Below are 26,126 nucleotides of genomic sequence, written 5' to 3'. Positions count from 1 at the left end.
TTAATTTTTCAAGGAAAATTAATATCTTAAAGTATGTACCAACCCTTTGTGTGTTTGTATTAAAATACATACATTATACACACATATATGTATATATGTGTGTATATATATATGGGTATATGCACATATAGGCACATACACACACTGGAAAGGTAATATATAATATAGTTGAAAGGGTGCTAGAGGAAGTCAAGAGGTCTGAGTTCTAGTCCTGTCTCTGTTACTAACTGGATACTTCCAGTAAATCACTTTCCCTCTCTTGCTTGCGATTTCTCCATGTGTAAAATGAGGTAGTAGGACTACATGACCTTTAAGGTCCTTTCTAGCATAACGTTCTACAACTATATAGTCACTGACTTTCGGGACCCTGATTAGCTGACCCACATTTTGTAGACTTCATTGAGATTATCAAAATATCCTTTCCAGTGTCAATAGTGCTTATTTTTAGCTCATGTTTCTTAATCCTAACATGAGGACTGGACCTGAGATCTCCAGAGTGCTCTTGGATATGGGTCATGATTTATTTGTAGGTAGTTTATGTAGATTTTCTGGAAAGGTCAGAAGGGTTGGGGAGAAAGGTGGAAACTTTTAAAACTACATATATTTAATCATTAAATTATATTGTTTTGTCTTTCTTACTTCAACACCCTCCCCAACAAACACACCTCTGGTACCGCCAAGCTCATCACTTGAATTTGGGGCACTAAGGCAAGGAGTAGTTTGAAAATTCAGTGATGACATTGTTCTTCCCTAGATCCCCAGCTGGTGTGTGGGGCGGGGGAGAACAAAACTCAAGGCTTTGCTCACAAGTTATTTTCAGCAAGCTGATAGCATTTGAGTTACTCATCGCTTGTTCATCCCCTCACTCCTGTGCTGTCCCTCCCCACTCACCCCTCCCCATCATGGGGGGGCCAAGGCTGGTGATTTGAGTGCCTTGAGTATTTAAAGAGGACCCTGGGATTCTCTGCCTTAGTTGAACACACAGAGACCACCCAGGGAGGTAAGTGGATACACAGAGGAATTTACATTCTTCTGTAATGAATGAGGAGGGTGGGTGTATCATGAAAAGTTTTGGCTATCAGAATGTGATTAGGTGTTCAGCAGGTGATACATAGAAATGTTTCTGCTCCTGAAATATTGGGCTGTTTCAGGCAACGAGTTCCAAAATAGCCAAGGTTTGAAGTAAGGGGGTGGGGTGGTTAGATGTCCCTGAATGGGGTAGAGAAGCCTTGGAAGGTTTCAGTGGGGCTCTACAAAAGCCCCTTAAAAACCTGTTGTCTCTGGGCTCCAAGGCAGCTGATGGTGAGATGGTTGGGTCAGGGAGGGCTTCTGATTGGTGTCTATTGCTTGTTTTCATCGTGGAAAGAATTCTTATTCCCCCACCACCCCACCATAGAGTGATATGTCACAAACAGGAGGATAGTTGTGCAGTAGAGGGGCTAAGACTGGATTAGATTACCTGGAGAAGTCACGAAGCTTAACCCTGCTGCTTATTAGCTGCTGACTTTGAGTGAGGTCAGTCTCAGTTTGTCAGTTTCCTCATCTGTGCAATTGATGCAAGTGTTGCCCGAATTCTCCATGGCAGAGTATCAAAGGGGGTCCTAGTACAGAGATGTAATCATGTACATGCAAATAGCCCAGGAACTGGGATTCAAACCTGTTTCTCTTATCACTTTGGGTGACACCTCTTTGGGCTTCAGTTTCCTTCACTGTCAAATGGACTAGATGATCTCTAGACACCCTCCAACATTCCTATCCTGTGATTTTGGGCTAATCTTATCCTGTGAAAAAGCAGGTTCTAGACCAGGTAAGGAAATGACAGAAGCAATAGAAGCCAATCTTCATAAAGCATGCTCAAGAAAGCCCCAAAGAGCACTGGGGGTGTGGTGGATGGTGGGTATGCCAGGACTAGGCACAGCATTGCATGCATGCAGACTTCCAGATTGTCAACAATGAACCAACTTTCCAAAATAAGAAAAGCAAACAAACTAGGGATAGCATTCAAAACCTTTGCTCTTTTGAAAAGTGAGATGTTAGATTGGAAAGGGTTTTTGAGGTTGTCTGCTCCAACCTCTTCACTTCACAGAGGAGGAAAGTAAAGAACTGAAAAATAAAACTACCTCTCAAGGCATCATAATGAGCTGGAAGTCAAATGAAAAGCTTTAATTAGAGGCTAATTTGAAGCCAGGGATCAGCTGGCAGATTTTCATCATGATTTAAGTTAAAAATCATCCAGAAAAATGACTCCATCTAAACTCTAATACTTGCTAGCTGTGTGACCTGGGCAAGTAACTTAACATCTCTGATTCTCAATTTGCTTATATTTAAAGTAGGGTTAATAAATAGTGCTTACCTTTCCTACTGTGAAGGATGATTATTATGATAGAAGTACCCTGAGAGAATTAAATCACTAAATGAATGTCAGGCATCACATTTATGTAATTAATTATTGTTTACAAAATTACCTTTTCTATAGGTCATTTTCATATGAAGAAATTCTCATGGCATTAAGTTATTTATTTGCCTAAGACCTCACAGTTGGTCAGCAGCAGAGCACGAATTTAAACAGTGGTCCAACTTTCAATCCAGTGCTCTTTCCAGGGATTCTTAACCTGGGGCTATAAACTTGATTTTTAAAACTAATGTGATATATTTCAATATAATTTATTTCCTTTGTAATCCTTTTAAAACTTTTTATGCATTTAAAAATATTATTCTAAGAAGAAGAGGTCCATAGGTCTCACCAGATGGTTCATGGATATCTAGGGAAAGGGAAAAAGCTTTTATAAAGCACCTACCTAAGTCATGCACTGTAATAAGCATTTAACACATTCCATTCACTCCTCACAACATCCTTGTGAGGTAGGTGTTACTGCTATCCCCACTTCATAGCTGAGGAAACTGAAGCAAAGAGTGACTAAGTGACTTGCCCAAGGACTCATAGCTAGTAAGTGTCTGGGACCGGCAGTGACTTCAGGTCTTTCTCACTCCAGGTCTAGCCTTCTATCAGCTGTTCCACCCAGCTGCCTCTATTGGTTTTTAGGAGAAACAAAAAAAATACTTCAGAGAGAGAGAGACAGAGACAAACAGAGAGACAGAGACAGACAGAAACAGAGACAGAGAGAGACAAAAAAAGAGAGATTCTCAAGAAGGGAAGAAAATTAGTAATCAGTAGCCCTGGGATTTTTGTCTCTACTTTTGGCATTTACTAGCCACTTATCAATCTCATGACCCATTGGTAGAGATGGTTTGGAGTCTTGGTCCCTTGACTCCTAGCTCACTTTAATACTTGCTCTGGTCTATGTCACAGCTCTCAGTTTATCTGCTAATCTGAGAGGGAAGGCATCAGAAGAGTTTAGTGGATTGAGAGCTTAGTTTAGAATCAATTCTCACCTTTGTAACTTTTTAGGTGATTGACCTTAGGTAAACCATCTAATACTGTTGTGCTCAAATAAATCCTTAGGACTTAGTATGAAGTAAGGAGTAAGTCAGGGTATGAGAAGGCATGACAAAATAGAAAATATGGGATAATTACACCAAACATTAAATAGTACTGAACAGGGAAGCTCAGTTTCAGTAACAATGTTTATTGCTGGAACTTAGAGGTTCTTTCTATGAAAGAGAAGAAATGTATTTCCAGTCAACCAATCAATAAACCTTTCTTAAGGACCATCCATGTGCTAGGTTCTGAGGATATAAAGACTAAAACAAACATAGATTTGAACCGTTGCCCTTAAAGAGTGTCAGTGTTCTTCAGCAAAACAACTGCACACATACCTATTTGGACTGGTCCTATGATTTCATCAATTTAAGGAACCTCCATGAGAAAACTCTCTGCCAATGCTATCAACACCGTCTATGATGCTTAAAAGTCTCAAAGAGTTGTCTGGTATACTGAGAAGTCAAATGACTATCCTAGGGTCACAGCCAGTTGTGTAAACAATAGAACTTGCACTGAGGTCTTTTTGACTTTAAGGCTGGTCCTTTATCCACTATTCAACATTACTTTATATATAAAATATATTTTGTTGTTAATTTTCAGTTGTGTCCCACTCTGTGACCCTATTTGGGGTTTTCTTGGCAAAGATATAGGAGTAGTTTGCCATTTCTTTTTCCAGTTCATTTTACATATGAGAAAACTAAGACAAACAGGGCTAAGTGACTTGCCCAGGGTCACAAGTTAATAAGTATTTGAAGCTATATTTGAACTCAGGAAGATGAATCTTCCCCAATTCCAAACCCAGTGCTCTATCCACTGCACCACCTACACATAAATATAAGGTAATTTAGTAGGTCCTGCATAACAGCTTCCTTTGTCCAATCCAAGGAGGGCTTGACAGAGGTAGGAACAAGTCTACAACTGCTTGGAGGTGACATCAGGCCCACTTCTACAGCAATAAAGGAATGTATGTGTATGACACGAGACCATTTCTGATGTCCTGAACTAGAACATGCAGACTTGGCAGGAGGGCAACATGTGTTTGTACTTAGAGAATAGATTTGAAGCATCAAGATAAAAGTGAGTGTTGGTAGTGTGACATTTCTATGAGACTCTGGTCTTTATTCATCCTTCTAGTTCATGAATCCACAGTTTGGAAACTTTCATTAGTTTGTTCTGTGAAATTTATATTCAGTCAAAGGGCTGAACTTGAGGACAAAGATGGCCACATGTGGCCTCGAGGTTGCAGGTTCCCCACCTCAGTCTAGTCTGACACCCTCATTTTCCAGATCAAGATTCAGACCTAGAGAAAGAAAATGACTTGACCAGTGCCACACAGTAAATTAGTAATAGAAATGGGACTAGAAATCAGTTCCTTGACTCTGAGGTCCAACCAAGGATGATCATTTTTTTTGCAGTTGGAAAGTATTTAGAAATCTTCTAAATCTCCTCAGCTATGTCTATAAGTAAGGAAATCAGGTAGTGAGGAACTAGCCTGGGATTTAGTTCCCAATCCTCTGAAATTTGAGTCAGTATTCAAACTCAGTCCTCTGACTCACAATCCAGCCATCTTTTCCATTACATTATACCACCTCTACCTCTAACTCAAGGCTCCATGTAAAACTGAGTCTCCTAGGTTCTTCTAATTGTTTGTTGGTTGGAAACATGGTGTTTCCAAATCTGATACATGTCTTTGGGATGTCAGTATTTTTGCTATGGCTTAAAATCTTCCCTTGAGTTCAAGTGGGAGAGATGCCACAGGATGGGGAATGATCAAAGGGAGAGTAAGCATTGAACTGCCATGGTCAACTTTGACAAAAACACCTTCTCTAAATCTACTGTCCCTATTGCTTAAATGATTGCCTTCTTGGGGTGGCTAGGTGGCACAGTGAATAGAGCATTGGCCCTGGAGTCAGGAGAACCTGAGTTCAAATGTGGCCTCAGACAGTTAACACAAAAACTAGCCATGTGACCTTGGGCAAATCACTTAATCCCAATTGCTCCAACTTCCCCCCTCCAAAGAAAAAGCAAAAAAAAATTTTTTTAATGATTGTCTTCTAAATCCTGATGCAGGAGAAATATAATCATCAAGTAGCCATTTTGCTTACTATATTTATTTATTTTCGGGTGGAAGCCTCTGAATATTTTACTCTTTTTCCTCTCTTTGGTTTTCTGAAACAGAGAATCTTAATATTTAAGATGTAAATACTTCCTACTTATTTTAATTCTAATCCAAATTAATTCAATATAGCATTATTCCAATGCTAATAATCCCCACATATGACAGTTGATGGCAGTTTAACTGTGGGTTAAGAAATTGGTCCTGTGAAAGGGTTTAATCTCATTTGGACTAGAATTGAGCATTGATGCCAAAGAAAAATCCAACTAGGAAGCCTGGAGACATTCTGTCCCCTCTCTATGTGGTATGAGATAGATCTCACTTTTTTTCAATTCTCATACTCCCCTGCTCAGATTCCTATTTTCATCTTGACCCAAGACCCTGTTGATGACAATGTGGACATGTCTAAAACTAACACAGAGTGTTCTGAGGGTGTAAGGGTATTTGTGATAAGTGTGACAGATGGAACTCAGTGACAAACTGACCTATATTTGGTGACCTACGCTAGCCATACCACACTGATAAACAAATGGTGTTTCCATCAGAACTTGGCCTGGGAACTCCAACATTCAGAGCTCAGTTGGAGGAATGTTGAGATGCAGGCATTCCAAAGAAATACAACAGGCTTAAAGGTCCATGTGTGTATGCCAGGATCCTAAACACCCTACTAAATAAATCACAGCTGCTTAATTCACTCCTGAAATGATACTCATATGAATCCCTTCCATTAATATAGCAATTATACATTTCAAATTGCTTGGACATATAGTCCTTTTGGAGCTTTATAATAATTTTGGGTAAGGTAGGCAGGACAGTTTATTATGGCATTAAGGGGGGGGTGGTATACATATAAGGGAAAGGATCCAAATTGGTTAAAAGGCTTGCCTAATATCACATAGCTGTTCAGTGGCAGGGACAGGACTAGAACCTCGATCCCCTGACTTCCAGTTGAGTGGTCTGCCCACTACACTAACATGCTTCAGACTCACTGGCTTCAGAATAAGAAATGATTGCTATTGACTGTTTTAGTCTCTGGATACATTCCCATCTGCACATGTAGAAACTAACACCTGTTCAGTAGAATGTTTGAAGATTCCCAATTTTTCCTGCTTCTCATGCATGGATATCAGAAATTGGCATCCTTTCGGGATAATCTTGGATGTGATACATTACATGATGGGGAATGTTCTACACATTTTGAAAAGCATGTTGCCAATCATAGTCCCCAAGAGGCAGATCTATAGTCCATTATCTTTTAGGATGTGGAAGTGAAATTCATACTGTAGATCTGAAATGAGAAATCCTATCTGGGGTCAGTTTGTAAATTTCCACATCATTAATCTCATCAATTCCACAGTCATTCCTGGAAGAAATCAATTTCATTTCTCCTTCATTTTACCTTACATTGAAAGTTGTGAGTAAAATAAGCTTGAACAAAAATATATTGTTTTCCTATTCTCCTGAGTAGTTTGTCATCTTCCATAATAGAAGGTTGAATCTTTTGGAATAGAGGTGATAGATGACAGATGTATCTCCAAAATGAATTAGAAGGCAGCATGATATAGCAAAACAAGCATTTTAAAAGGATTTGGTAAACCAGAGTCTGGTTTGGGGATTGATGCTGTCTCTAGCTAGTTATGTGACCTTGGGGATATCAATTTCACCCCTTCTGAGCCTCAGTTTCTCATCTCTCAAATGAGAAGATTGGGTCAGGTAAGCTCTAAATCCTCTTCTAGTTCTAAATTTATCATTTACTCTAGATCCAAAAAAAACCAAGTGGCAACACATATATAAATAATATACATGTAAGAGAAAAATAATTGGAAAAATAACAAGGCAATTTTCAGTAGAAACAGAATAACTTCCCTTTTTGAGGGTGACATTTAGTTACTATTTTTTAAGACTTTATGGAAAAAACCCATGCCTCTGCCTGAGCTAAGATTTTGAAAAGGCTGAGACTGATAAATTCTCAAAATGTATAAGTGTTCAAGTCACCATTTGTCTTTGGTGTTATATTTAGAAGATCATTCCCTTCTTGCCTTTGGGTCAGTGAGGAGGGGGTGGATGGGACTTGTATTTACTTCTTAGCTACAACAAGCTTTGAATTGAATTTTTAAAAAAGCATCCATTATGTGCAGTGCAATGCACTGACTTTGTGTAATACGATCTGGACAAGTTGACCTAGGAGTATTCAATGATACTCATTAACTATTCTAGGGAAATGATTTCCTTCCAAGAAGAGAAAGGTCGGAGCCAAAAGCTTAGAGTGGTCTGATAATATGCCATGCAAATGACAAGCTGACATTCCAGGAACCCTGGTATAGTGCAAAGAGCCTTGTAGCCCAGAGATCAAAAAACTTGGGTTTGACTCCTGGCTCTGTGATTAGCTGTGTGACCTTGAGGAAGTTACTTTTCATCTTCAGATTCCCCCCCCCAACTCTTATCTCTCTTTTTCTCTCTCTCTCTCTACACACACACACACACACACACACACACACACACACACACGGTACAAAGATTAAAGTCTCAGTCTCTTTTGCTCTCTCACACAGACACAAACACACACACACCCCTACCTGAACTAATCCCAGAGGGAAAAACCCCCAAGTGCCACTTAACCACATTAAAATGAATTGGGTAATGTTAAACAAAAATAAATAAACCTGCAATACAACATAGATGATGTTTATTTGATGTTTTCTAACCTAATACAATGGCTGGAGGAAATTTGTTTCTCTTTGAGTTTGACACCATTGCTAGAATAAAAGGTTGGCATCAAAAGCATGTAAACCTTTCTTCACCACCCCTCTCTGATACTGATTCCTTATACTTGTAAACCAATGTAACCTCTTGGGGCTCTAGGCAGCTCTCTAAGAATGTAAGTTACATTGGTGATAGAGTTTCTTCACTAGAGTGTTTCCTTTTACCAATGAAATCACAGATCCAGTTCCCATTTTAAGAATACTATTATAGGGGCGGCCAGGTAGCACAGCAAGTAAGAGCACCGGCTCCAGTGTTGAGAAGACCTGGAGATCGAATTCCGGGCTCAGACACTTAGCACCCACCCAGAAACACCTGGCCGTGTAACCTTGAGCAAGTTACTTTTACTTAACCCCAATTGCTTAGGGGCGGCCAGGTGGCTCAGCAAGAGCACCGGTTCCAGTGTTGGGATGACCTGGATCGAATCCCGGGCTCAGACGCTCAGCACCACACCCAGAAATCACTGGCCGTGTAACCTTGAGCAAGTTACTTAACCCCGATTGCTTTAAAAAAAAAATACTATTATAAATGATATTATTTTGTATGTTAAGTAAGAAGAATCAGAATTGGGAAAAGCAAAGGAACCCAGAGAAAAATTTATTCCCTCACAGAAAGAAGTATTTCAGAATTTGTATCAAGAATCTGGTAGCTCCATTCTAGCCTAAAAAAAATGGAAAATGTAATTATATTATTTAAGAGAGAGAAAATGACTTTAAATAGCACTCTCCTCAACTAATGCCATATGCTAAATTTAGTACTCAAGTATGGATTACAACAACAGTTTGGTAATGTCTACAGATAAGCAGATCCCAGGTGTCTTATATTAAAAAAAAAAAACCTTTACAGCTATTTAGCATTTTATACCTTTCCAAAGTACTTTCACTTCATTGTCTCACTTGATCCTCATAACAACCTTATGAGGTAAGCAGGGCAGAGATGATCACTTCCATTTTACCGGTGAGAAGACTGGAATAACTTGCCCAAGGTGAGTAGGGATTCATTCTGTCAGTCTAGCTCCATCCTTTCGAAGGAAGGAAAGCATGTTTGTATATCAGAGATTTAAAAAATCAAAGTATTTTCTTAGCCAGATAAGCTAGAGGGAAAAGATGGCTATGATGCAGTTTATTTCAAATCATAGAATCTTGAAAAAGATGTCAGAGGTCATTTAACTTGAGCCTGAACACTTTCAGTGATAAAGAATCTTTTAACTTCTGCTTGAAGATCATTGGAAGCAGTTTATTAAGTTTTGCTGTTCAGTTGTGTTCAACTCTTTGTGACCCCATTTGGAATTTTCTTGGCAAAGATACTGGAGTGGTTTGCCATTTCCTTCTCCAGCTCATTTTACAGATGAGAAAACTGAGGCAAACAGGTTTGGAATAACTTGCCCAGAGGGTCTGAGGCCAGGTTTGAACTCAGGAAGACAAGTCTTTCTGACTCCAGACCCAATGCTCTACCCACTGAGCCAATTGAATTGTTAGACAGTTTCAGTTGTTCCAATCGATCAGTTCTTTGATGTGCTGAGCTGAATTATGCTTCTCTAATAATTTTCACCTTTGGTCCTAATCTAATCCTACTTTCTAGGGTCAAATAGAACTGCTTTAATCCTCATTTAGTATGATAACACTTCAATTTTTTATTTGAATGAGGTCATGGAAAAAACAGCATTGGATTTTGGAGTAACAGGACCCGGGACTGCATTCCTTCTTTGATATTTATTATCAATGTAACCTTGAGAAAATCAGTTAATTTCTCTGGGTCTTGGTTTCCTTATTGAAGAATAAAATAAATGCTTGCTAAAGTCTTGTCTGTCCCTAAATCTATAATCCTATGAATTCAATCTTTTGTAAAAGTTGAAATCTACTTGTTGAGACAAACTCATACAGAGAAAAGTGATCTTACAGAAGAATTGCTCCATTCCTAGTGTTACCTGAAAGTATTTTTCTGAGTGTGTGTATGTTCCTGTAGGTTGCTTCTAAAATACACTGAGAACCTTGAAGATGCCAAATTGGGGTGGAGGAGCAAGCTGTGGAGCCTGTGGAAAAACTGTCTATCATGCAGAGGAAATCCAGTGCAATGGGAGAAGTTTCCACAAGACTTGCTTCCACTGCAGTAAGTTGGATGATAAATCTCTGGGCTCAGGTGGTGTTTCCAAATCCACACTGGATAGAATGAATGAATGAATGAATGAATGAATGAATGAATGAATGAATGAAATCAGTGAAAAATATTTGTTAAGTGCTTATTATGTATGTCCTTATCACTGAAATATTAAGTGGAGGCAGTGAGGTTAGAGTTCTTTTTGCCTAATTAAGATTGTGGAGGGTCTTGGACAACAGGCTGAACAGTTTAACCTCTATAGCCCTAACATAGCAGAGGGGAAGGGGGGAAAAGGAAATGAGCATTAATATAATGCCTACTAGGTACTATACCAAGTGGTTTACAAATACTACCTCATTTGATCCTTACAACCACCTTGCAAGGTGGGTGCTATTATTACCCCCACTTTACAGTTGAGGAAACCAAGGTAAACAGTGGTTAAATGACTTGCACAGGGTCACATAGACAATAAGTATCTTGAGGCTGGATTTTGAACCTAGGTCTTTCTAACTTCAGGTTCATTGTTCTATCCACCTAACTGACCAAGAATAAACATAGGCTTTGGAATCAGAAGACTTGAGTTCAAATTCTGTATGTCCCATAAACTTATTAATTCTGTGACCTTGGGTCCAGTTATTATCATTTTTGCAGGCCTCAGATTCCTCATATGAAAAATGAGGAATTTAGACTAGCTGATCTCAAATGTCCTTTATAGCTCTTAAGAACTTTATGGATTATCCTGTCATAGTGAATAAAGAGTTGGCATCCAAGACTGGAAGAATTAGGGTCAAGTCCCTCTTCTGGATATATGACCCTGGATGTAATTCCCTTAAACTTTCAGTATGTCAGGCAACACAATGAGAGTATAAACTGGAGAGAAGGTGCTGATGTGCGTTAGTTAAAGAAGTTTTTCACTTGGAACATCCTACACAGATATGTATGGTTCCTATTCAAGCCCCCACCCTATCCTGTGAACTTTATTGGGTAGATAATATCGGGGAATACCTGTCCTGTTTCTTGTAGAAGGTGTCAGCTGGTCCCCATTTTATCCATGAATGAACTGGGGTTTAGAGAGATGAAGACTTGGCCAAGGTGGCCCAGGCAGTAAATGGCAGAGCCAGCATTCTCACCCAGGCTTTCTGCTTCCAAGTCCTTCAAGACACACTCTCTCTAAGGCCCTTTCCAACTCTCTGAAGAGCTGCTGCAACATGGATTTCTGTAATACTAATATATCTAAGGGACATATGAGATGACTTTAGAAAACACTTCACCATCCTACAATTCAAACCATCAGCAAATCTGCACTTGCCCAAGAGTGGTTCTTTTTCTATTTTATTTATTGTGTTCTATTTTAAATTCTCATTCATTAGTTCTGTCCATCTGAGGATTTTTATCTTTAAAAAAGCTAGATACTTAAGAAACTCTTGGAGTGAGCAGGTGCTGGGGTAATCTGTTAATCTACCAGGTGATTCCACTTTGGGCACCAGTCCCTGGGATTCTCCTGGGATTATTATCTTATTAAGTTATTCTCACAGGCACCAAATATGTCACAATGGTTAGAAGCTTAGAGTGAAGAGAGCCAGCACACGTCTGTGAAAATATTATCATTTCTGACCCCATCAGTGCAAACTTGGTCATAAACTATCCCCTAATGGGATGAAGGAGGCCTTTCTTTCCAAATTACTCCTCAGCTATGGAGTCTCCCCCAACTTCATAGGCCTAGTTTCAAATTTAGTAGGCCAGCTCCTGGCAAACCTCTTAAGTCCTCTGTGCTCCTCATGAGCTGCTAAGTGAGGCCATATCTGGGAGCTATTTTAATAACACTTCAAGGGCTTTAGCTCTATTTGTTACAGAGAAAAGAGACTCCATTCCAGAAATAGGAACACTGCATCTACCCCCCATGGCTTCCATTATCCTTTATCTTCCTCAGTAAATATAATTATCATTATAAAACTGGGGAATAAATGGGCATTCTCAGGTGATGGTATATTACCAATGCTTTTAGTTTTGTGATGAAAGGTTATTTGTTAAAAGTCATCTCATAGGTTGTGCAGAAACATTTCTACGATGATAATCCAGGTTTCAACAGCTCTAGTGAGACCATTATGGATTTTGCAAATTCACACTCACAGAATTCTGGAATCTCAGAAGTGAGAGGAACCTTGTGGTCCTCTAATCCAACTCATAACCCACCCAAGAATTCTCTCTACCAAAATAAAAATGCTAAAGTAAAAATTCATTTCTATGGGGGGGGGGCAGGTAGCACAGTGAGTAAGAGCACTGGCTCCAGTGTCGGGACGACCTGGGTATCGAATCCCGGGCTCCGACACTTAGCATCCACACAGAAACACCTGGCCATGTAACCTTGAGCAAGTTACTTAACCCCAATTGCTTTAAAAAAATTCATTTCTAGCCTGTGATAAACAAGGTTTTTAAGGAAAGCTTTGTCTTTGTCACACAGTAGTCTCTTAATAAGTGTTTGCTGATTAATTGATGATACAGAATAAGACTCCATATATCTGGAATGTTCTCCTTCTTAACCTCCACCTCTTAGAATTCCTGGTTTCCCTTAAGACCCAGCTCACATGTTACCAGGAGGTCTTACTCTTGTCCCACAGCTACTCTAAAGCTACCTACTCTATATGTCTTTCATATGCACTGACTTTGGTAAATGCTGTCTCCCCCAACAGAACAGTAATTAAGCCAAGGTCACTGGATAATAGAGTTTATGTTGGAGGGAGTTTGTGTAAAAAGACTGGAAAGAAAGGAAAGGACCAAGTTGTAAAGGGCTTTAAAAGCCACAGAAAGGGTTTTCTATTTAATCCTAGAGGTAATAAAGAGCCATTTGGATTTGTTGAGTAGAGAAGTGACATGGCCAAATCTATAATTTAGGCAAATCATTTTGACAGCTGAGAGGAAATGACTTGGAATGAGGAGAGACCTGAGGCAGAGGGACCAATCAGAAGATTATTGTAATAGTTCAGACATGAGGAGATGAGGATTACACAAGGGTGGTGGCTGTGTGAGTAGAGAGGAGAGGATATAAATGACAGAAGTTTCAGAGGTAGAAATCACAAGACATGGAAATAAATTGGCTATCTAGCATATGTGCAAGACAGTGTGACTGAAAGAATGGCTATATCTTCTATAATGATTGGGGACATTGAGAGGGGAAATTTGAGAAGAAAGATCCTGGATTGTTTTGGACACGCAGAGTTTGAGATGCCTATTGGACACCCAGTTGGACTTGTCCAATAGACAAGTGGTTATGTGAGATGCTCAAGAGAGAGGTTAGGACTGGATATAAAGGTTTGAGAATTATTGACATATAGATGATAACTGAGCTCACAGAACTGACTGGTAAAGTCAAATTAGAAAGTATAGAGGGAGAAGAGAAGGTCTGAGAAAGGGACTAGGGGACTCCCAAGATTGGTAGACATTAATCTAGATGAAAAAACTAGTAGTGGGGATTAAGAAGTCGATAAATAATAATTTAGCTCATTGGAACTGCTTAAGGTCACCAAATAAGATAATGAAGAGAAAGGAAAGGAGGACCCAGGACAGAGACTTGGGAGACACCCACCATTAGTGGGCATGACCTGGAAGAAAGTTCAGCAAATGAAATTGAGATTAAGCAGGAGAACCAGCAGAGAGCAAAGTCATGAAAATCTAGAGGGAAGAGAGGATCTAGGAGAAGTGGGTGATAAACAGCGACAAAGTTTGTAAAGAAGTCAAGAATGATGAAGATTGAGAAAGGGTCATCAGATTTGGCGATTTAAAGATCCTTGGTGATTTTATTGAAAGCACTTTCAATTAAACAATGATGTTGAAAACTACATTGCAAACAGGGGTGGATTCAGTCAAAAGGTCACACTTGAGGACCTGGAGGGCCACATGTGGCTTTGGGGCTGAAGGTTCCTCAATCTAGTGAGAAGAAAGGAAGGGGAAGCACTGAGTATATATGACTTTCTCAAGGAAATAACCATGAAGGGAAGGAGAGACCTAGGATGACAGTTAGTGAGGATGGACAGATCAATCGAGGGGTTTTTGAAGGATTTAGATGGGCATGTTTATAGGCAGATGAGAATGAGTCAATAGAATGAAGGTTGAATAGAGAGTGGGGATGACAAAGGGGGCTATCTTTTGGAGAAGACAGGAAGGGATGGGACCAAAGATGCATGTAGAGTGGTTTGCCTTGGTAAGGAAAAAGGCCACCCAAGGAAGATACCGTGGAACAAGAGATCTGAGTGAAGTGAGATGAAGATGGGGGAAGAAAAGAGAGCTCTTAGTAGATGATTTCAATTTTTTTTTCAGTGAAATATGAAGGGAAGTCCTCAGCAGAGGGGTGGGGTATGGTGCTGTTCAAGGATTGTGAAAGAATGAAAAGATTTATTAAAGTGGTGAGGAGGTGAGTTACTCTTAGGAGAAGGAGAAGGGAGGAAGGGAATAACCATCTAAACAGTACTTACTGTGTTCCAGGCACCATCCTGAGCACATTGTACATATGTTACCTCATTTGATCCATATTTTAGGGATATTTAAAAGGATTGCCATCATTCAGTCAGGGCCCATTTAAGATTATGAAAAATAAATTCATAGTGATTACAATCAGCACAGTTCCATGACTTTTTACAGCTCTAATCAGCAGCATGTGAATAGAAGTGAAGGTGGTGGATGGTAGTAGTAATCCAAGATTGGGGTTTGGTGAGGCATGACTACTGACAATATAAAGAGGGGAAAGAATTCAAATGCAGAGGGTGGTGTGGAATTGAACTCATTCGCTCTTTTGGAAATGTTCCTTTTTAAGATATTCAGTCTTGGGGGCTGCTAGGTGGCACAGTGAATAGAGCACCAGCCCTGGAGTCAGAAAGAACTGAGTTCAAATCTGCCCTCAGACACTTAACACAAAAAAATTAGCTGTGTCACCTTGAGCAAGTCACTTAACCCCAATTTCCCTACTTTTCCCCTCAAAAAAAATTAAAAAAAAGAAAAACAAAACAAAAAGAAAAAGAGATATTCAATCTCAATCACTGAATGCATAAACTTGGTTCCCTCTATTAAATATTTATCATGTATTTGTATGGGTCTGAGCTCTCTTACACACTTTGTTTTCTTGAATGTCAGATTTCTATTTCCTCACATAACTCAATGTGGGTTGAAGTGGTGAGTACACCAGTGGTCTTTTAATGTTAACAATGATCATTCAATCAACTGTGAATTATCTATGAAGATATGAAAAAAAATTAAAAGACTAATAAAAAGAAAAATGCAAATTAAAGCAACTCTGAAATTTTACTTCAAATCCAATAAATTAGGAAAGATCCAATTCAATCCAACAAAAAAACAGAAGCGATTCCAGTTGGATGGGCTATGGGAATGCAGACACACTTTACTGTATTGTTTGAGTTGTGAATTGATCTAACCGTTCTGGCTAAAGATCTAGAATCATGCAAAAAGATTAACTAAACCTTTCACTCTGATGAAGCAGTCACAATACTAGCGTCCAACTGGTGCATTTCCCAAGGAAGTCAAAGATAGAATAAAAGACTTTGTATCTAATGAAAAATCCGTAGTGCACTTGTGTGGTATTAAGGACATAGAAACAAAGTGCCTACCCATCACTTGGCCAAACAAAGTGGTATATGAATGGAATGGAATGTGTTTGTGCTATGAGACATAATGACTATGGAAAACTGAGAGACATGAGAAGATTTGAATGAACTTACACAAAGAGAAACATGGTCAGGAGAATACTTTGTATAATGATTTTAATAATAGAAACAGAAAGGACTCTAAAAGGAAGCCTGATTCTTGAGTGATTGGAATGACAAATTTTGATCGTGGAGAACGTTAATGAAAGATGGAGAATGTTAATGAGACATATCACCTCCTCTCCACGGAACATGGCATGCACTGCCAAATACAGTGGTTTTCCAGAACTGTTTTTCTTTGTTACAAAGAAGTATTCCATTTTGGGAGACAAAGGGAAATATCTGAAAATGATGGTAGTATAAAAACAATACAAACTAAAATTATTTTTAAATGAGATGTATGCTGGGCATTATTAATCTGTGAAAACAAATAATAGGTAGCATTTAAACAGCACTTTAAACAAAGTAATTTATAAATATCTCACAACTACCTTAGGAGACAGATGCTATTGTTATCCCCATTTTACATATGAGGAAACTGAGGCAGAGGTGGAGTGACTTGCTTAGGGTCACACAGCTAATAAATATCCGAGACCAGATTTGAACCCAAGTCTAATCGGAGCCTAGATCCAGCACTCTCTCCACTGCCCCACCTCCTGATCGCTGATACAAACTTGATAATGAACTTATTTTGAAAGTGACTGCTTGGGAGGATTATGATATTATGGTATAAGCAGGACCTCTAATACCAAGTTTCCTCTTTCAGTGGCTTGCAGGAAATCTCTGGACAGCACAACAGTAGCAGCTCATGAATCTGAGATCTACTGTAAATCATGCTATGGGAGGAAATATGGCCCCAAAGGAATTGGATTTGGGCAAGGTGCTGGCTGCCTTAGTACTGATACTGGCGAACATCTTGGATTGCAATTCCAACAGTACGTTAAAATCCTGTCACCCCTCTCTCTCTATTTTGTTGATGTTCTATTACCCAATTATTAGGGCACTTCATTTAGTTTCCATAGCGACGTCTTCTGGAAGTGGAAGAATAGACTATAGTGTTGATGAGTCTATAATGGGAATAGTCAATTTGACCAAGTTTTTTTTTTAAAACAATGTTCCCTTTTTCTAAAGACTCTTTAAATTATCTGCCATTCTAACAGGCAATTACTCTTACACAAGGGCTCTTGGTCTGCATGTTGATGGAGAACCTGAAATGCATGGACTTTATGGGGTTTGAAGGTTTAGAGACCTTCACAGCATCTCCTTTTTTAACCTTTGGGAGATTAAATGTCAATCACATTAATATAACTAAAGTCATTATTGTGCTGTGTATTCTTGTCTTATAAGGGATACAAAAATCCCCTCTCCAGCTTCCTAGATTTTCACCCCTGGGTCATGAGATGAATAATTACAAATCACCCAAAAGGGTGGCTCAGTATGGATTTCTTTATGTCTTAAATAAATAATCAACTGCTTTCCTAGTGACATTAGTATAATGGCTTTGGGAAATCTTTGCAGCAGTTTGTAACCAATGTCAATTAGTCAGTCAAAAAGCATTTATCAAGTACTTACTCTGTATTTGGCACTGTGTTGAACAATGGTGACATATAGAAAGACAAAAACTTGGTACCTTCTGTCGCAAAGCTCATGCTCTAATGGGGGAAGACAGACAATATGTAAATAATTAAGTGCACACAAGACATTGTGTGAATGGGAGACAGTTTTAGAGGGAAGGCACCAAGTGCTGTACCAGGCAGTAGGAACATAAAGATAAAAATGAAACAATCTCTGCCCATAAAGAGCATAAATCCTATTGGAGAGAAACAACATATATAGAAATAAGTGAAAAATCAAAGGTTGATCACTGGGTAATAACATAGATAGTTGAAACTCACCTGATTTATCTGTACTAGGTGGCTTGGAACACACAAAGAGGGCTCAATTTACCTTTTTAGTTTATTTCCCCCTCAAACACCCTGTAGTCTAATCAACTTGATCTAATTACTCCCATTCCCTGGACACATCCAGTACTTCTGTGTCCTTGGCTTAGAATTCCTTCATCATTCCATTTCTCTCTGTCTGTTGAAGTCTTATCCATCTTTAGGTGGCTGGCCTCCAAGTTTCTTGAGTTGGGCTGCCTCTTCAAGGGAGTCTCGTTTGTAACATGAAGAAATTGGAATCAATGATTTCAAATGTGCCTTCCAGCTTCAACATATTATGCTTCTAGAATTTGTTGATCCCCCTAACCAGAACTGAGTTGTCCTCTTCTTGGCTGCTGGAATACTTTCTTTCTATTAGCATTGGATGTCTAGGCTGTGAGCTCCTAGAGGGTAGGAATCCAGGTTACTTATCTTTGCATTGTCTTCGGTACTTGACCCAATGCATGACATTTGAACAGATGAATAAATCTCAGATCATTTGAAGATTGTATGTATTATAGCAACAATAACAATGAGAATAATAGCTAATGTTTATATGACCTTTTAAGATTTGCAAAGCATTATACATACATACATATGCACACATGTGCATATATGTTCACATACACATACATAGATGTGTGTACATATACACATGCATATACATACTTATATTCCTTTTGATCCTCACAGCAACTCTTTGAGGTAGGTATTATTATTGACCCCATTTTATAAATGAGGAAATTGAGGCAAACAGGGGTTATATGACTAACCAGGAAAGATTTTAATTCAGTTCTACCTGTCTCTAGGGCTTTAACCATTTCACTACCTAGCTGCCTAAATATCTCTTCAATAGTCTAGTCTAAAAATTTAGGAAGGGAAAGCAATAATAAGAACAAAAAAAGGCTATGAAATCCTGAAATTTAAGAGAAGTTTCTTTTCATTAACTGACCTCATTATTCAATTCCAGAATGGGTCTCTACTTGGAGGAAAAAGGATTGCACTGAGAAGATTCCTATTGTGTTCTTAGTTTTGTTATTGCAATAGTGTCATAGGAAGAGTCAGAATGCCTAGTCTCTAGTCTTAGCTCTGGGATTCACCAGGCATTTGTCTATGGGTACTTTAAATCTCTGAGTCTCAGTTTTTTCATCTGTGAAATGGGAATAATAATTTTTCCTCTACCTGCTTGATAAGGTTGTGGTGAGGATAAAATATTTAACGTTAGTGAATATGCTGATCAGCTATAAAAGACTGTAAACAAGTATTGGAAAGGTTCTTTCTAACTCTAGATCAGATGAGTTTAAATGCTTGCTGATTGACCTTACAATCCTATTATTACATTACCAGTTTGCTTTGTTTCTGTCTCCCATGCAGGGTCCATCCTTTGAGTAAAATATGGGAGATTGAATTGCAAAGAGAAATTCTATACTGTTGCTTTTGGACATGTTTCATCAATCCATCCTTACCCTATAACAAAGTTTTCAAATTTCTCTTTGGAGAGGAAGACAGAATGCTTCAAATCACTGTACATACAGTACTAGGGCCCCAAGCTGAATAGTAAAAACTAGAACCTAGAATCAGAATATTAGAGCTGCTTCGAAGGGACCTTAAAATCATCTCATTAATCTTTATCATTTTACACAAGAGATAACTAAGGCCCAGATAGGGGAAGGGAGTCAGTGGCTGAAAGGCCACCTGCTCTTTCTACTCTAATGTCTGTCTCAGGAAATTAACTAGCATTGGTAAAAAGAATATTGGTAAATTGTGGACCACTAACCTGTTTTTTTTTTCCATTAGGTCTCCAAAGACAACTCGGTCAACTACCAGTAACCCTTCTAAATTTACCCCCAAGTTTGGTGAGGTGGAGAAATGCCCTCGCTGCGGCAAATCGGTCTATGCTGCTGAAAGGATAATGGGTGGTGGCAAAGTAAGAAGGACCTTCTTTCTCTCTTCATTTTTGGTGTCAAACATTTTTTTCTGCTTGGATTTTGAATTCAAGAAATCAGGAGACACTGAAAGAAATTCATATTGCCAATTGTCTATTACTATCATTCTGAAACATACCCTGAAATATGGAATTGAGTTAGCACTTTTTGGTTTTGGGGTGTGTGTGTGGGCAGAAGGAAGACTTTTATAATAGAGGGATTGGTGACTCTCGCCTCTAATATAATTTTAAAGTTAGTCATCAAAAATAGAAAAGAAATGCCCCTGAGAAGAGCCATAAGTAATAATTCTGGTGTTTAGGGCAAGCACCACAAAATGTGCCAGTCCAAGGCAACAGATCTCACAAGAGAAAAACCTATTGTGGGGACAGATGTGAGTGTAACACCCTGTGATGGGAAAGATTGAGATCCTGAGACTCCTCCCCCAACCCCTGACACTCTACACCAAGTGAAGAACTAGGAGAGGCAGTTGCTGCAAAGGCATTAACTGGGGAAGAACTCACCTGAGCTATGGAAAGTGAGAAGGAAGCATGTCAATCAATCAAAGAGAATTCATTGTTTATGGGATACCAGGCACTGTCCTATACATTGAGGATACAAAGAAAAAGGCAAAACAGTCCCTGTCCTCAAGACGTTTATTTTCTAAGGGGGACAGAGAAGACATCTATATGCATATGGAAGATAAACAAATTACATAAAAAGTAGATAAGGTGATTTTGGGGGGAAGAAGCACTAATAATAATAGTTAAAATTTACATAGTGCTTTAAGGCTTACAAGGCACTGTGTGTATGTGTATATATATATATATATATATATATACATATATATGTTATTTTATTTGATCTTTACAATAGTTATGTGAGTTAGGGACTATTATCTGCATTTATGAATGAGGCAACTGAGGTTCAGGAAGGATGATTTGTTTACAATTTCACAGCAAATAAGTACCTAAGGCAAGATTTGAACTTGGGTCTTCCTTCTTTGAAGTCTAACATTGTATCCATAAGACCAACTATCTGCTCCAGCTTAGGGCAAGGGAGAAGGTAACATGGCAAGGCACAGGACATCCAGTTTCCTCTTTTAACTAATTTTTCTTTTATTTTTTGGGGGGTGCTATCCAATACTTTTTTCCTTTCTATTTAAATAATATTTTATTTTCCCCAATTTTTAACATTTTTTAAAAATTGAGTTCCAAATTCTCTCATTCCCTCATTTCCCTCCTCCTTCCCTGAGTTAACTAATTATTCTTGATAGTTCCCTCACAGATTTTTTCTTTGAAGAACACTTAATAAGCCTTCAAAGTAGGTAGATAAAGTGTTTATTAAGCACTTACTGTATTCTCTACTCTCAAAGGTGTTTACATTCTAAAGGTAGAAGAAAACACATAAAAGAGAGTGAGAAAGAGGGAATGGGGTGGATGGAGCTAGGAACTTTCTGGTAAGGGTACTGGCAAGGAGGTATAGAAGTCCTGAGAGTGAGAAATAGATCTAGGACTGAAGTAAGCATGTCTTTGATACCTTATAAAATGGTGGTCCAAATCTGGTACTAACCAATCAGAGGAGATGGCTGTAAAACAAAGGCGTCTTCAGAATGAGAAGGCTGCTGGTATGAGATGGAAAAGTCTAGAAAGTCAGGAATGGAACTGGGAGGTTCTATTAAGTGAGTTGTTCAAGTTGCTGTGAAGACTTGGAATAAACCAAAAAAATACCTTTATCTGAAATATACAAATAACTAAAGCAAAAATATTTTGTTGGATTGAATTAGTTGGATGATTGGCACTTTTCCTATCATCATGGATACGAGCTTAATTTGAATTTCCAAATCAATGTCACAGGCTTGCCACACACTATTAGGTTGAAACTTGAAGGATAAAACTCATGGACATGTTCAAACCAAGTTAGCCTTCCTTGCTAAAACCAAACAACACCTTTACTCATCATTCACGTCTAAATTTAATTAGATTCAGCTGGATTTTTCCTCTGAGCCTATGCTAGTCAATAGCCACCTAAGTTCTCTAAAGATTGGGTGTATCTTTTCATGTGGCTTCAGTCACTGTCCTGCAGTATGAAAAGCATTGCTTGCCTAGTTATTTGTGACATCTTTCCTTCTACTCCTCAGCCATGGCACAAGACTTGTTTCCGCTGCGCCATCTGTGGGAAAAGCTTAGAATCTACAAATGTCACTGACAAAGATGGAGAACTTTACTGCAAAGGTGAGTAAGAGAAGAATGACAAGTTGCATTATGGGCATCTCTGTGCCAGGGGTGCCTTCTTTGCCTTTCTGTCAGTGAAACCTTCTGACCAATCATAGGATTTGGATTCTTTGACGAGGGCTAAGGCTGCTTCAGGGGAGAGGACATGCCAAACTCAATACAGTTTTAGTCATTATTTCCATTTTAAGCCTAGTGTGAAGTCCTAAGCCCCACACTTTGGGGGTGTCAGTAGAGGAGAGATTGTTACTTACTATGACTGGAGTTGGTCAAAGCATCATTGAAGAGAAGCAGATATATTCTCAGGTCCTAGCAATTAGCACGAAAAATACTCTGAAACTCTCATATAAAATTCTGTCACCCTATGATGAAATTTCCACCTTCTCTCCTTACTTTTGGTTGCCTGTGCCTTGGCAACAACACTCTCTTTCTCCTTTCATATACCCTGCCAGCTCCAATCTCTTGCTCCAATCTCTGTCACTACAGTACTACAGTACCTCACTCTTCAAGAAAACCCAGTTTCCTCCTAGGTGGAGGAGAAGAGTGATCATTGACTAACTTGTCTCAAAGCCACATCTCCCCTTCATTTCACTTACATTGACATTGGCTCCTTCTTTGATGTCATCAGTATGGGAACCCCCTTCCTGAATCTGATTTCAGTACATCCACTCCTTCTCAACCAGTGTCCATATTTTTCTTAAACCTTCATAGAACTTTGAGATTGAAGGGACCTCAGAAACTATTTAATCCATCCCCCTCTCATTTTATAGAGGAAAAAAACTAAAGCTTATGGAGGTAAAGTAATGCCACAGATCACACAAGTTAGTAATCATCAGAGACAGGATTTGAATCCAGGTCCTCTACTTCCAGAGCCACTGACCCAAGTTGTTTTCTCCAGAGCAGCCTTCCTCTGGTAATTCGATTATTCCCTATATATCAGTGAATCACTGGGGTTGATTCTTATGTGTTACTCTCACTACCTGGCCAGCCCATTTCTTTTTTTGCTCAAAGATTGTCTTTTAATGTCTTCTACATTATTTCCCCAGCACAAATCATTAATGATAATGTTGTCTTCTAGTTATAGCCAATGTGGGCTGTATTGCCCTTTTGGTACCCCCTATACATAATTTCAGGTAAATCTCAAAGGTTCTTACTTACACAGGGTTGCAAACAAATCCCCATTTACCTTGGGTCCAGCAGCTCTCTTTTATTTAGTTCTTCCAACAATCTCATTTCTATTCCTGTCACAATTACTTTTTCTCAACCTCATTCTTCATGGCTCTTTTCTTATTGGCTTTCCTCTCATGGGATTGAGGAGGAAATGTACATCTTTTTAGAGGATCTCTAAGACTTTTTTCAGCACTGTTCTTTTAGAATTCTCTTACTCTTCACCACCCACCCTAACCAGTGCTTCAAAAGTCAAACCACTATCATGAAAGCATGGGATGCTGATGAATAGACACAGTAAGAGCTGGCTCTCAGAACTGGTTGGTTCATTTTGTTTCACCCCAAAAGTGAAATGCCCCACGGAGTTTAGGCCTTTAAGCCAGCAGTTTCACTTCTTGTCCACACCACTAAATACAAGTTATAGCTACTAATAGTGTTATGTGCCATGTTTTCCTCCTGGAAAACTACCTACACTGAAATTTCTCGCTGCAAAATAGGCAAGACTTGCCAGTTACACATTTGGTTAAACCTTTTAAGTGTATATACAGGTAGGTCCAATTAAAAACAAACACATTTTTTAGGATACAGGTAGATACAGATTTAAGAAAAAAAACTTTTAAAGATATAAGTAGGTTTAGTTTTAAGAAAATTTACCCCAGTCCCAACAAAAGAAACAAAAAGAACACCAGAAACCCGGTTGCTTTGGGGGAGATCATTCACATTACTGGAAGACCCTGAGGTTTTAGCTTGCCCAAGTAAGTGTAAAAAAGCAAGCAGAAATCCAGCCTCAGACACTTAACACACACACACACACACACACACACACACACACACACACAGAAAACTAGCCATGTAACCTTGGGCAAGTCACTTAATTCCAATTGTCCTCCAAAAAGCAAAAAAAAAAAAAAAGAAGAAGCAAACAGAGAGGGTTCTCAACACCAATGGAATATATAGTTACAGATCCCAAGACTCTCATCATTCTTAAGGAATGGAATCTTAGGATTCTAGCACTCACTCAGAATAGAACCACGGAGTACCAATTAGTATTCATAGAGATTTTCAGAAAAATACCTATTGTGTAAAGTGTGTGAAAACTAATAGATAAAATGAACTTACTGAATCAGAATGAAATACTATAAACTCATTGACTAAGCTATTTTCTGTCTTTCTCTACTTTCTCATCTCCTTTCTTTCAGTTTGTTATGCCAAAAATTTTGGCCCCACAGGGATTGGGTTTGGAGGTCACACAAAACAAGTGGAGAGGAAAGAGTGAAGTATGCTGAATTCTGGGCATTTGGATATGACTTTTCCTGGCACAAAGTTTTGACAAGCAATCTCACAACAAATGATACATTTTCCCAATAATCATCTTTGAAGTTGGACAAGATTTCTTTTCAGAAGCAGCGGATGTACTAAGTGATGCTAGGAAAGTCTTTGGAAGAAAATTAATTACAGTCTATTATGTTAAAAATAATCTAATTCTTGAGATCCTTTGGGGATTGATAAATAAATGTTAACTTGTGCCAGAAGATGTCCTGGTACATTTCTTGAATTGACTTTTTAATGGGGAATAATTTTTCAAGAGAATGTGGAAACACATATCCTTTATAGTCAATCTCAGTCAGGTGTGTGGTAATCACAGCCATGGGAAGTGAATGGAAGGTTTGGAAGTTGCAGAGCTAATGCAAAGATTTCTTTGTACATGGTAGGTGTTTAATAAATGTTTATCGAATTCAATTAAAGAAAAAGTAAGTGAGGAACACAGTCGACTAAGGAAAACAATAGAAGATTTGAGTCATTTTCCCAGCCTACTAGCTTGAAGAAAAAGTCACATAAGGATGAAGAGAAGATGAGGGGACGAGGGAGAAGAGAAAATAGTTCCCATTTTTAAGCAGAAAGTTAAAAGCATACTGTTGTTGGAAAGGAAATATTTATCTCATCCACCGGCTTTTTAATCCTGCATGTTTCTTGAAAGCTCAAATGATAATAAATGATAGATATTGTTTAATTCACAAATCATTTTAAAAGTCTGTTCCTTTATTCTTGGACTTGCTCTCTCATTTAAATGTCTTTTATTTCAAATTATTAGAGCTGAGATCAAACTGTAACTGGTTGTAAAATTCTTCTCTCTTTTCTACTACCCAGAGATGTAACATGTTTATTTGTGTGTGTGTGTGTATGAGAGAGAGAGAGAGAGAGAGAGAGAGAGAGAGAGAGAGAGAGAGAGAGAGAGAGAGAGAGAGAGAGAGATGATAGAAGATAGAAAATAGAAGTTAAAAGCCTACCTTGGGCATGTCCCTTCTCAGTTTAATGGTCTGTAAAATGATGGTTTTGGACTACATTATCTTTAAAGCTCCTTCTAATGCTAATAATACTGGGAACATGTTATAATGGGAAGAGTATTTGGAATTCAAAGATCTGTACATGAGTCCAAGTCAAGTTCTCATACTTCATAGTTTTGCAAGAACAAAAACACCAATAATAACTAGCATTTATGCACCACTTTGAAATCTTTAAAATGTTTACCTATGTTTTCTCAGTGACCCTGGGCAAGACATTTAACTATGCCAAGATTCAGTTTCCCCATATAAGGGGACAATAATATTTAAACGATTTGCTGAACTGTGATTCTGTGGAAAGTGCTTTATAAAGCCCTAAATAAATGGAAGATGTCATTAGCATCCATGATTCCACATTTTCGTTAAACTTCATTTTTCTTCATTGATTCCTCATTTGAGCCAAATTATGAGATGGTTCTTGATACAAAGTGCAACACAATCACTACTATTTTTAAATTTTCATTTCATGTTTCTGAGTT

The 26,126-nt window shown here is 38.5% G+C and overlaps 1 protein-coding gene across 1 annotated transcript; it reads left to right on the top strand.

Moving 5' to 3' along the window:
- The first annotated feature begins 842 nt into the window (after positions 1-842).
- Positions 843-25,324, top strand: CSRP3 (cysteine and glycine rich protein 3). Its single transcript, XM_069091277.1, has 6 exons — positions 843-1,000; positions 10,284-10,427; positions 16,833-17,001; positions 19,783-19,912; positions 22,048-22,141; positions 24,505-25,324. Exons 2-6 carry the CDS (start codon positions 10,316-10,318, stop codon positions 24,579-24,581), a joined length of 582 nt encoding a protein of 193 aa, XP_068947378.1. The 5' UTR covers positions 843-1,000; positions 10,284-10,315; the 3' UTR covers positions 24,582-25,324.
- The last annotated feature ends 802 nt before the right edge of the window (positions 25,325-26,126 follow it).

This window comes from Petaurus breviceps, unplaced genomic scaffold (genome assembly GCF_028583685.1).
Source record: "Petaurus breviceps papuanus isolate PSGF00001 unplaced genomic scaffold, PetGlider_PUasm1.0 188, whole genome shotgun sequence".
Lineage (NCBI taxonomy): Eukaryota > Metazoa > Chordata > Mammalia > Diprotodontia > Petauridae > Petaurus > Petaurus breviceps.
Note: the sequence above shows the minus strand (reverse complement) of the source record. Positions and strands in the feature narration are given on the sequence as shown.